This window comes from Cinclus cinclus, chromosome 3 (genome assembly GCF_963662255.1).
Source record: "Cinclus cinclus chromosome 3, bCinCin1.1, whole genome shotgun sequence".
In the NCBI taxonomy this organism is placed as follows: domain Eukaryota; kingdom Metazoa; phylum Chordata; class Aves; order Passeriformes; family Cinclidae; genus Cinclus; species Cinclus cinclus.
The window spans coordinates 85,452,953-85,465,170 of NC_085048.1; the positions used below are offsets into that span (position 1 = coordinate 85,452,953).

The 12,218-nt window shown below is 39.3% G+C and overlaps 1 protein-coding gene across 1 annotated transcript; it reads right to left on the minus strand.

The window, feature by feature from the left end:
- Positions 1-234: 234 nt before the first annotated feature.
- On the minus strand, positions 235-6,708 carry SOCS5 (suppressor of cytokine signaling 5). Its single transcript, XM_062489236.1, has 3 exons — positions 6,673-6,708; positions 4,465-4,556; positions 235-1,980 (listed from the first exon to the last, which is right to left on the minus strand). The coding sequence occupies exon 3, from the start codon at positions 1,966-1,968 to the stop codon at positions 358-360; it is 1,611 nt and encodes a 536-aa protein (XP_062345220.1). The 5' UTR covers positions 1,969-1,980; positions 4,465-4,556; positions 6,673-6,708; the 3' UTR covers positions 235-357.
- Between the last annotated feature and the right edge of the window lie 5,510 nt (positions 6,709-12,218).

Sequence of the window (12,218 nt, forward strand, 5' to 3'; positions counted from 1 at the left end):
AATTGCCCCTCCGATAAAGCCTTTCTTTAACAGCATTACATGAATGCCCCATGGGAAATGCCTCATAGTTTCTTCATCCAATTACTACAGCTATAAAAGGGAAACAAAATATTTAGAAATTAGCAAAAATATTTTCATTAGGCCTTAATGAAAAACGTGCAGAATTGTGTCTGCTTATTGTTTCCAAGAGGCATCACAACTTAGTTTGATTAACAGCAGGCAGCATCTGACAGGATACTAACACTCAGCTTAAATAGGATATTGCAGAAAAGCTAGATGTCGTCAGTGCGCTTGCTGCAGTTAAACTGGAATACACAAAAAAAAAAGCACGTTCCAGAAGCTTATTTTGATTTCCATTTACTTTGTTTTTATAGGTTCCCGCTCCAGCCATCGCACCCTGACTTTTTGTTTATAGTGATACTCCTTTAGAAAGTCTTGCAACATTGAGGGTAGAGGAAGGTCATCGATTCCATCGTATGTAGTGCACCTGCAGATTACTGCCCGGCAGATATACTGCAGACTAAAAGGGAAGGTCCTGTTCAGAGATACAGTAAGCAATGGTTCAAAGAACATGCAAGAGCTGGGGTCTTTGTAGTGTTCCAGAAGCCCTGTGACGGTGGAGGAGTGGAACACACAGGGGTCATGGGCATCAAAGCTGAAGTTGTGGTTCCACTGCTCAATGCGTGCGTGCAGCGAGCGGTTGTAGCGGCGGAAGCTCACCGAGAAGAGGTAGTCCTCCTGCGCAGAATCCCTGAGCAAAAAAGTGCCTTCGGGTTTACCCTCCAGAAGTGCTTCTGCTTCATAGCGGTCCATGACGCCCCAGTAGCATGGGTTACCCGTGATCTGGAGCAAGTCTGGCACGAGGCAATGGATGTAATCGATCTGAGTATGCACTTTCCAAGCCCCCTGCCTGCTGATATGGCCGTGGCTCTCTCCTGACATCTGACGCTGCTTCTGCCGGCGCGACTGCAGGCAAAGCGTTGTTGTGTCCTCTTCGGAGTCACAGTTCCCTGGAGGTGCTATGGTTTTGTCCCCGGTCAGCTCAGTCATACCAGGGGCTAACTTTGGTCCCAATTTATACAATGGATTTACCTGTGCTGTAGCTTCAAAAGTGTGTATTTGGGCATTGGGAGGGGGATCAACCCCTTCTTCAATACTAAGTCTACGTCTCTCTCTGAGCCGGTCTTCTTCATCTTCTGTGGAAACCAAGGAGGGATCAAATGTGTCAAAGAAAGCTGAATGAGGGCTCACAGGCGCTGTGTGTTGTTTAATCAGATGCCATTTCTGGGCCAGATCAGAGCCTGCAGGAAAAGGGCATTTCTCAAGCATTAGTTCAGAGAGATGGATTTTTCTTTTGTTAGAAAACAGAGGTTTGGACTGTTTGCTGTAAGTTCTCATGGGAAAACACAGCCCAACAGTATCTTGGAGACGTTGGCGCAGGGAACGGCTACCTACTGTCCTGCTGGATACTGCATCCATGTCATGGACTGAGCTCACCCCGTACCTTCTCTCCCTCCTCTGCAAACCACTTCGTGTTCTACCAAATCTTTTCTCAGTATCCAAGGAGCTCTGTGTTTTGGTAGAGCAGGAATGCTTCTTCTTCCCACCCCAAGGAGCATGTCGAGAATAAGAGTCCCTTCGAGCAAGCCTGGCTCCCGTGGTGACACACGAGTCATTCTCTTTCTCAATGCTTATTTCAACAATCTGAGGAATTTCTGTGACACAGTTTTGGCTCCGCCTTGCTGAATTCTTTGAAGGACTTAAGCCTAACTGCAGACCAAGGTTTTCTCTCAAAGGGCTGCTGGGTTGCTGTTGAGTCAAGTCAGTTATCTGGATGGCCTTCTCTTTACCAGATGAGCAATTATTGGCGTTCACAACTATACTCTCATTTTGGCTTCCACCCTCATGACTAAAGAGATTCTGGCACCTGTATTTGAAATTGTTCCACATCTTTCCCACTTTATCCATGGATTATGTTATCTAAATTCAAGAGGAGAAGAAATGTTAAAATAAAAATGTAGCTTTAAATCATGAGGATACATCTTCAGTTAATAATTAAGTTACAGACCCAAGATGACTATTATTAACTGAATGCAATACATTTTTAAAAGTGCCCTAGTCTTTGTAGGGCTACGTGGAAGCAAGATGCATCACGTAATTTTGATATTTAGAAAAGCATCCATATTTTTGAATATTTTCTAAATGAATATTTACAAAAAATCACCACAAAGAAAGTCTTTAGGAAATTACAAATATTTAATATACAAGTAGGCCCTCCTATTTTTCTGTAGGCATGTAAGTAGGTTTGCCTAGTTGTATTTGATGAACAGGAAACACACAGTCTAAAATTCTTCATTTTAGGAAGAATTTTTAAGTCATATGTTAGGTATGACTCCCTGATAAGCTCCCAATAAGCAGCAGTAAAACAAATCCTGAATAAGAACTGCTCAAGCCACTCCATGCTAGGAGAGGAATTAGTAAAATCCAACAAGTGCACTGCAAATGTCCAGATATACCATGTAAAATAAAAAAGCTCCAGCTGCAGACCACATAAATTCCAAGATATAGCTTTGCAAGATTAAAAGAATTAGCACAAAAATAGAAATTTGGGGGGGGGGGGGGGGGGGGGAAGCATCCATGATTATTAGATGAGACAATCACCAAAAGACAATTTCAGAATTATAAAGTGTCTGATACATTAATATAAGCCATATGAAGCGACTGGAAAAAAACCCACCAACCAATGGTCTGGCTTTATTACTTAAGATACAAAAGAATGAAAGAGCCCAAGGAGGTTTTCTATCTTTAGTAAGAACACTTAAAAAGAAAGCAGTTCCACAGCAGAAACACAATGACAGTGAATCATGAAGATACAGTAAAAAGATAAAAACATTAGCAGCGTGTATTCTGAAACTACATCCTTAGAAACTCAGTTTGATAATTGGAACAAGACTGCCAAAATTACAGGACTGCCCTAGGACAGAGAGAAACAGGCTAATTCTGTACTAAAAAAAGTCAGGCAATGCCAAGCTAAATTAGATCTAATTAAGTTCTGAGAGAAGTGCTAAACTTAAAAGACTAAAATACGTCATCTTATCTAATTTAACTCTTTATGGAAACTGCTCTGCTCTTTAGAAACATACTATTTTGCAACAACACTCCTCTGTTGCTGCACTTCTTTTCTGTTCCTAACTGGAGATGAATCTGAAGTAGTGACTGAATGTATTTGGGCTGACACAAAATGGATGAGAAACAAGTAGGCAATGCTCTGGTGATCCAGCCTATAAGTCCTTATAACAGGAACACAGCTGTAAGCCTACAACTTTATAGCAGAATCCATTGAGACTAGGGAAGAGTCAGATGCAGAGCTTACATGAGAAACATGAAAAGAGAATGAATGTGGAACACCTGACTGTGATAGGAACAAAAATTAAAAGCTTTCTTTCTCATTCTGTCATCAGATCATCTAGCAAACCCAGTGAGCCAGGTATCCAACTGCACTAAAGTTCTTAAGAATTGAGTGTGGATGAGAGAGCTGGGGAGAAGAGGGAAATCAGGCCTTCAGTCTCTGAAGGTTACTGGTACAAGTTACCCACAACACAGTACTAAGGACAATCTGCACAGCATCCACCTGTTTATTAAGGAAGGAGACACTTGCAGAGCAATGTTACACACAGAAGGTGCTACACAGTTCCATGTATACATAAAGATGGTAAGCAAATGAGCGAAGAATGTCTTTCTGATTAAAATAAAAAATCCTAAAATTGTTTTTCTTTCTGGAGTTGTCTGGATCAAAATGGGGAAATTCTAGGAGCAGCAGAACTACTAAGTCAGACCACATACAGATTTGCAGGAAGAATCCAACATGTATCACGTCATTGCAATGATCATAGCTGTTTGTGGTCTCTCAAAATACCCATGCTGACCATGAGGGAGCACATGTTTGCTGGCAGCCAGCCTGTCAACACAATATATATAAGGTTGACTTCTACACTTTTGTCTCAAGTTTTTTATTCTCTTCCTAGTCAGAGAGATGTTTAAACTTTTTGGGAAGAGAAAAGAATGAGATATTATATAAACTCCATTCCCTTGGCAAGTCAGGCAAGAAAATGTACACGTTTTTGTGACAATTACTGGAATTACTTTTCTAACCAAACAATCAGATACTATTCAGTGGTGTCTTTTATTCTGAAATGGCTCTTTATTGCTCTTCCTTTGCACTAGTAGTCTAAAACATCTTAAGACAGTTAAATGGGTGGAAGGTTCTCTACACTTGGAAAGTGTAAGAAAACACGTGGAAAGTGCCCAGAAAGCTTCAAGAACAAATAAAAATAAAAACCAACAAAACACTCTACCCACAACGCCCCCAGCATACCAGCTTGACAGACTGTACTTTTGAAAAGTTAAATGTAAAAGGTTAAGTATTTTTTGTCATACTCAAGAGAATAAAGATACCTTTCTTACCCAGAAAAGTGAATGAGCCACTGTGTCTTGTCTTGAGATTATACCTCAACATGAACTTGCTAGATTCCTTCTTTGACTTGTGGACATGATTACTACAAAGGGAAAAGCAGAAATTTTGTTAACAGTTAAAATATCTTTTCATTTAGACATTTACCATTAGTCACTGACATCAAAGGGATATTTTGCTATTTCTTTCTGAAATGTATACATGGAACTCCTGCTCTTTACATATTTTTAATGCATATTAACATAAAAAGCTTCACAGAACTTGCTTTTTTTATACATTAACAACATTTGTCAACTACAGTCATGGGGAGGACTCAAATAAAACTTCTGACAACCAATAGCAAATGCATGTTATCTGGACCACTTAAGTGCCAGGCACAATGGCCATAATTAGGCCCATGAAATGGTTTCCCCACATTTTGGTCTCAAGTCCAAAACAGTGGTTCCCAAGTTGTGGTTGGCAGTGCTGTCAGATCACCACATACTCTCTCTCCTCCTTGTTTCCAGCTGCTACATCACATCAAAAGGCAGCTAAAAATACACACTTTTCTAATATTACTTTTCCAGGTAAGCAACTGCTGTACTCTCCACAAGGATGTTTTATGATTGTCAAGCAAGAGCAATATGAACCATGATTCTAAAAATGGGAAAGTGGAATACAAGACAAGTTCTTTATTGAAAGAGTAGGTCAGCACTTCCCTAAAATAATCATCATTGTTTTACAGAAATCCAAGAGGAGTTGAGGCATTTAACATGCTCACAGCACTGTCAGAAACCTAACAGTAACAGAACAGAGGAGAATAATTTGCTTCTCCATGCTAGATCCAAGCCCAGGAAAGCAGTAAGAGTTAACAGAAAACAATGGAAACTTATATTAAAGCTTTACATACAGGACAGGAAAAGAACACTAAAATGTGATACACATGTACTTCAATAAAAAGCTACAGGGTTGAGCAATCACTAGTTGAGTATTAAAAGTTAATATTCCTAGGAAGAAACTCCAGAGCAATAGCAGAAAAGTCCAAGTATTACTAATTTCCATTCACCTTTGCAAGCACTAAAATTGTTGAAACATTTTCAAAGTTAGGCCACATATTACTATTGAGATTCCATAAAAGTAACCTTTCCAGAGAGCAACAGAGTGACAAGTACAAAACATTTACACCAACCCAAGATCAAAGCACAAGTACAGCTCTTTTGCAGCTGTAATATTCGCTCTCATTTCTTTTGTTCTGCATTATGCTCCTAGCAAGCCTACAAACACCAGTCAAACCTATTATAACTGGTTCAGTGCAAGGCCTTAACAGAGCAAATGCACGATAAAGTTGCTAGAATAAGGACTATCCACCTTTAAACAAAACCTTACTTGAAACATTAGCTCATTCGGCCCTCTGAAGTTCACCTTCATACCAAACAAAAAACAGCGATGCTGTTTTACTGGGCACAAGTGGCAAAGGAGCTGCAAGCTAACCATTCCAACTTATCAAAAATACAGAAATCCCACATGGATACTTATCCTGAAGTGTCATGCTTAGTGGTACTAGCTTTATATATCCCTATTCTTTTCAGTTCTGCTCAGAAACATGAGTAGTCGACACGCCACCTATCACATCACCATTGCCAGCCAGCTGACACAGCCTGTTGAACGAACTGCCAGGTGGCTCCAAGAGGAGTGGTTTCTTTGGGAACCAGCCTTCCCTAATGGAAAACAGTTCCTTGAATTTGGGCAAATTGTCTCAGTTAAACATCTCAGACTTGTGTTAGAATAAAACTTGAGTCACTGGTAAAGTATTTAAAATTCAACACAGTGATTTTAAATTGGTTTAAATCAATGTGCAACAGATGTGTGGTTTCACAGATTTCTTGTGGCAGCACTAAGCTTGAAAAAATAAAAATTGTTTCTGAACTGGTTCTAAAGCTATCCCAGTTTTACAAAGGAGCACCGCCAGTGCTTATTCTAGCCTAAACAGGAAATCAACTTCATTCCATCAAAATCCACAAAATTAATTCAACCATTTGTAGATTTTCTAAGAAAAAAAAACCCCAATTATTTTTCTAAGAAAAATAAAAGTTCTATTGATGTTCTTAATCTCTTTTCAACTAAAAATTATTTCTACCTACTTTGAACTGGCATAAATGATCTTAAAAATAACAGATAATAAGCACTCTACAGGGATTAACAGAAGCAGTGAGCAGTAATACCTCAGTGCTATATTCCCATTTGCAGTAAATTTAGAGACATTCAAAGGCATGAAGTTTGCATGACTATAGTCTTCAAGTATTCTGAGTGCACAAATGCTGAGACAACAAAGAGATTTTAAGCAATATGATAAGGCTACAGTTACAACTTGTTTGTAATCCTAAAGTACCACATATTAACAGATTACTGTGAAAACTCAGATCACTCTTTCCAGAAACGTCACAAGATCTAGCCAGAGCTTTCTGCCTGTGACTTTGTAGGAACACTATTCAAAGTCAAGGCTGTGCTCTCTGAAAGATAATATACTTGTTTCACACTCACAGTTCACCCAATTTAAAACTTACTCAGTATGGATTATTATATTCAAAGCATTAACTCCTAACAATGTAGAATCTTCACAAAACATAATGCACTGCACAAAGTACGATACCTTACAGAAGAGGCTCAAAAAAAAAAGAACCTAAAATATTATTTGTTTTGGTATTTTTGTAAGATGATAGCTTCAAAACACTGAAAGATAATAAGGTCAAAATATTGAAGGAATACAAACCCTGACAATTCTTACAAGTCAAAAAACCCAGCAACCTGACAGAAGGAAAAGAGGGGAGGGAAATAAATCAGTCTGCATGCTCCTTGCACACTGTTTAGTTCCATGTTAGCTGGAGCATACACAGGCAAACTGGTTACCACATTCCATGACCCTGGTGCATGCGCCCCCACGGACCATGGAGGTACAAGCAAAAGACCGGAGGGAAATGCTGCTTCTATTTGTGTCATTCCTTCAAATGATTTGCTTAGCAGTGACTAAGAGACTCTTATTAAAGCCATTTGCTTCCATTAAGGGATGCTTGCTGAAGAGGCCGCTGTCCTATCTGCATGCTGCCAAATGCCCACTGCAGGCTCCTGCTCTAGGGATGCACTGAGGGAGCTGCTCCCGTCAGCGCTCCTCAACCTTATTCAGTCAAAGTGAATAAGGCTGGCAACCCCCTACATCTGAACTAATCCACTTCAGGAAGGAAGGGCAATACTAAGGATTACAAAGCAATTTCCTCCCTTCCAATGCACATTCCAGAAATAATGAATTACTACTGTAATACTAGAGATAACGTTTCTTAAAAAACAAGGAATTTGTTGGCTCGAGAGGAAGCATGCATTTTTCTACACACAAAAAATGTGCTCACTGCAGACAGCCCAAAGAGCTCATTTAAAGGCCTGGAAGAAAAAAGTAGCTGCTATTTTTTTAACTAAACAAGGTAAAGGGGCCAAGTGTCTCAAGTGCTCATGAAAGCCTTATTAGGATAAAGTACTACTGGTTTTTAACTATTAGGCTTTGATAAACTGGAAGTGCAGCTGCGTAGCAAGATGAATATGAAGGTTTGAATCCCCAAACCAAAATTCAAACCTGCCAGACAAGAGGTAAAGGATACAGAGCCACAATTCCAACAACACACAGAATTGGCCTAAGCCAGCACTGCAACCAAAAGATATGGCATCAGTCTCTTCCTGGCCACCTGTGCTGGTGCAGGAGGTGGTCTGCACACCATATGGCTGCTCAGACAACCAGCCCGAGGAGCTGATCCAGACTAAAATGAATTCTCAGAAAAAGTCTCAATCATTTACTCCATCTGTTTTATGACTTCTGTACAAACTTTCAGGTTAACACATGGGAGGAGCAGATGAGGAGGGAGGAAGCAGCAGCCAGGGCAAGACTGCTTCCTTCCACAGCAGCACTGGTGAGTTCTGCTGAAGTTATTAAGGTCTTAGATGGCTACTTTGAAGAGAAATCTCCATTCTTACCTGTGGGGTTCTGGCTGCAAAGAGAGAGATTAGGACTCTATTTAAGATGCTGCTTTAAACACTTGCACTGAAAAAGTTTAGCCACTGAAAACCTTTACTTTGAAAATAAAATGATGAGTTGGCTTGATGCATTCTGCTAAAACACAAGGAAAGCCGCAAGTTTCAAGGACTTAAGCTGCCAGACTGTCAAGTAAAAGTAAAATAATGATATTTTGCCATTGTTCCAATCTGGAGTAAGAATTAAACTCCTCCCCCTCCTTGGTGCAGATTTGCAATGAGCAAAAAGCAGTCTTAGCCTGATGTTCTGCCAGTTTCTCCCCAAGCAGCTGCACATTGGTAATAACTTTAGTTCAAAAATACCACTCCAAGACTTTGAACAGTGGGAACATTCTTGTAAGCCCCTTACTTTGTTGTGGGTTTCCAAAAGGACAATTTTTGGACTATGTATGTTCACCCTGGATTGAAAAGTACTGTTATCCATTTCTCTGCTGTTCAGAAAACCTGAAATCCCTGAAGCAGACAAGCCATCAATAGATGAACATAAAGTTATGGCACTGAACCAAAACTAGAGACAACTGTTTTTTAAATACTCCTTTCCCTCTACTTACACAAGTCCAGAGGGTAATAACAATCATCATGAAGAAAGCTAGTAGTTTTAATTATGTAAGAATCACAGAGAAAACATGAGTTTCAGATATTAAAACATAAATAATACTACACAAATTTACCAAGAACTCCACATAGTGGTAGATCTCTATGCTAGAAACTGCAAACTCAGAGACAATGGCACATTAATTCCAAGTCAAGAACCCTTCAAATAATTTAGGCAGTATCCTGATGGTAGACACTTATTATAATATGTAAATCCACACCAGCAACATTAAATGGAAGCAGTTTCCTTTAAACTACCTCCATACACCCTAAGCAGGCAATTCAATTTCACCTTAACATTAGAAAAAACAAAAGAACAAGCATTAAGTAAGCAAGGTGGAATACCTGCCCTGGAATAGAACTCTAGGTGACATAAGTGTAATAATGGTTTCCATACTGCTATGTTTAACTCTTCTCACACAGAAGCTGCCACTATACTTTTTTTAAATTCATGTGGACAGAATAAATGGTTCCAGTCACTGTTAAAGTACAGCAACCCTCTCGATGACCTCTGCAAAGCCACAAGTACTCTGAAGAAAAGTTATGGAGTTCACCCCAGTAGAGAAGAATTTGTTTCTACTTCTAAAGAATACTAATGAAGTGTATCCTCCTCTACAAAGTTTTAAAATATAAATAGGTCTCACATTGATACAAAGAGTGATCTAATGGCTATTTTTTTATGTAATTCTTGGAAGTTCTGAGTTAAGAAAAAGCATACCTTAATTGCTGTGCCGCACTAAAAACAAAGGAAATTGGAAGCAAAGTTGAAAAGATGAGTCAAATCACATCCCACATCTTTGACTAGCTCAGCAGAAACATCCAATTTAATGTAATTTGTAAATAGAGCATTTCATTCAATTGCAAATGACCTATTTTCCAAACAGTCCTTCTGATCTGGGATCAATTTATACTGGTTTAACAGTCCTATTTCTTCTCACTAAACTTTTCAAAACCTCAACAGCTTGTCTGATGCCTCTCCCTCACCACTGTACCCTTGCCCCCCATCAGCTTACAGTCACCTTCTGGACACAGAGCTTTTCTCATGCACCCAGGTACTTCCCATATGTCCTTTTAACCTGACCAAGCAAAAGAACATATTCTCCAACACAAACTAACCACCTGCCACCTCTCATCAACTGATTAAACCAAAGTTATACTTGTCTTTCTCTAGCAATGTATCTACAATGGTGACACAGGGAAAAGCATTATTACCATTCATACAATTTGCAAGAAAAATAAAATAAAGCAGCCCTTCACTCAAATTTAAGTGAAACAGACCCAAAACTTCAATAGTTTCTAAACCCCTACTAACTGAGAAGAGTACCAGCCCAAGCTGTTCTCCAGCTACAGTTATGCTGTACAGCAAGTAGAAGGTGGCCTGAGCTGGACAGTTCTAATAACAAACTTATAAAGTGACCTTCATAATGACTTAACTCCCAACTCACATTCTTTCATGCCAGAAGTTTGGCAAGTAACTCTGTCACTACAGCACCACTCAGTTTCTGTACAGAATATACTTTCATAAAATAGAAGCCTATTTGAATAACTACAGAATGAGACATTGGGAGACATTAACCTGAAAAGCATTTGAGAAGCAAGGAGTTAAAATCCTGCCTAAGACTAGCCCACAGCTGCTGTCAGCAGTCAGGCTTGTCAAGAGAAGCTCTGGGCTGTCTTGACAAGACTAATTGGCAGCAAGCACCTGGTTCCCCAGGCTGGGCCTGGGGAAGGTAAAAGAAGGAGAAGCAGCTGGAAGGCTGCCAGCAGGTCTAGCCTGTTTCATGTTTTCACTTTAATCCACAGGCAACTTTATCCTAGACTATACCCAGCTAGAGCTATCAGAAACATTTCTCTGCAACTTCCCAGCTGAAGGAAACCTGTGCTTTGTTGCCTGCACCTGCAAGTTCTGCCAATGAGCACTCACCAAGCCTTGGTGTGCAGGGTCCTGCTGGAGCACAGCAACATCACCATTATCACTAAATTGCAGTGGAACTGAAATTTTGGTTTTCCAATGCCACCAAAAATTCACTTAAAATGTTACTGTAACTTTAAAATAGTGAACTGATTTGCCAGAAAAGCAAAACTAAGATGTTCTGGATATTCTGTATATTAAACACATAAAGCATGTGTGGTGCAACTTATGAACATAGCAAATTACTGTGTATTTTTAAAGAAAGAAAGAAAAAAAGAAAAAAAAAGACAGAAGGCTTAAAAAATCCCCAGCATTCTGGAAATTAGCTAGAAGTAGGATGCACGAGGAATTTTAAGTGGGATTTCCAGAGAAGTTACGGAACTTCAAACATATTTTGACCTCTGCTAAGAATCATGTTTTCAGCGAATGTGAAGCCTTCTGAAATTCTGCCCTTGGTTTTTTCACATTATTAAAAGTCAAATAAAAAAACCTTAAAGCATTAGCCTTGTTTCAGCCCCCAAGGCAGGAAGATCTTTGTTAGGAGAGAAAAAAAAGAATCCCTTGGTTAGTCTAGCTGAGTTTGTATAACTGAACCTACAATTGTCTAGTTTTATATAAACATACACAAAAATTAATATATATAAAATATGCATAACATCAATATACATCAGATTTTTTTTTGTGCAAGGTAGTGTAACTATAAACATTAAAAAGTCAGAACTAAATTTCTTCAAAGCAAATTGTTCAGCAAACACAGTGACTATGTCTTGGCCATGTTTCACATGTCAGGCGTTTTAGCTTGCTAGTGAAGAATTCTAACAATGTAGAGCAATACAAAGTTTCCATATCTCAAGACCCTGGAAATTTGGAAGTGTACTTGTACATAGTCCCAGCATGAAAGACACTCCAATCAATAAGCATTAATGCCAAAAGATGGTGCTTGGGAGAACAAAAGACTGCAATGGAACCACTTGCTAGTCAAAGCACTATTAGCAGCAGAACAAACTCACCCAAAGAGCCACAGAGTGTGCCCCTGTGCTCTCACCTGGGCACACCATATGAACAACTGCAACATTCCTTTAACTGTTAATGATACTAAACAGTACCAATACAATGAACCATTAGCAACGTCTAAAAAGAAAAAACCTCTCAGTAACAAGATTATAAACTACTGACTTTAGAGTTACT

What these genes read in the sequence shown, in the direction of transcription:
- SOCS5 (XM_062489236.1), bottom strand. Translation starts at nt 1,968, where the DNA reads ATGGATAAAGTGGGAAAGATGTGGAACAATTTCAAATACAGGTGCCAG.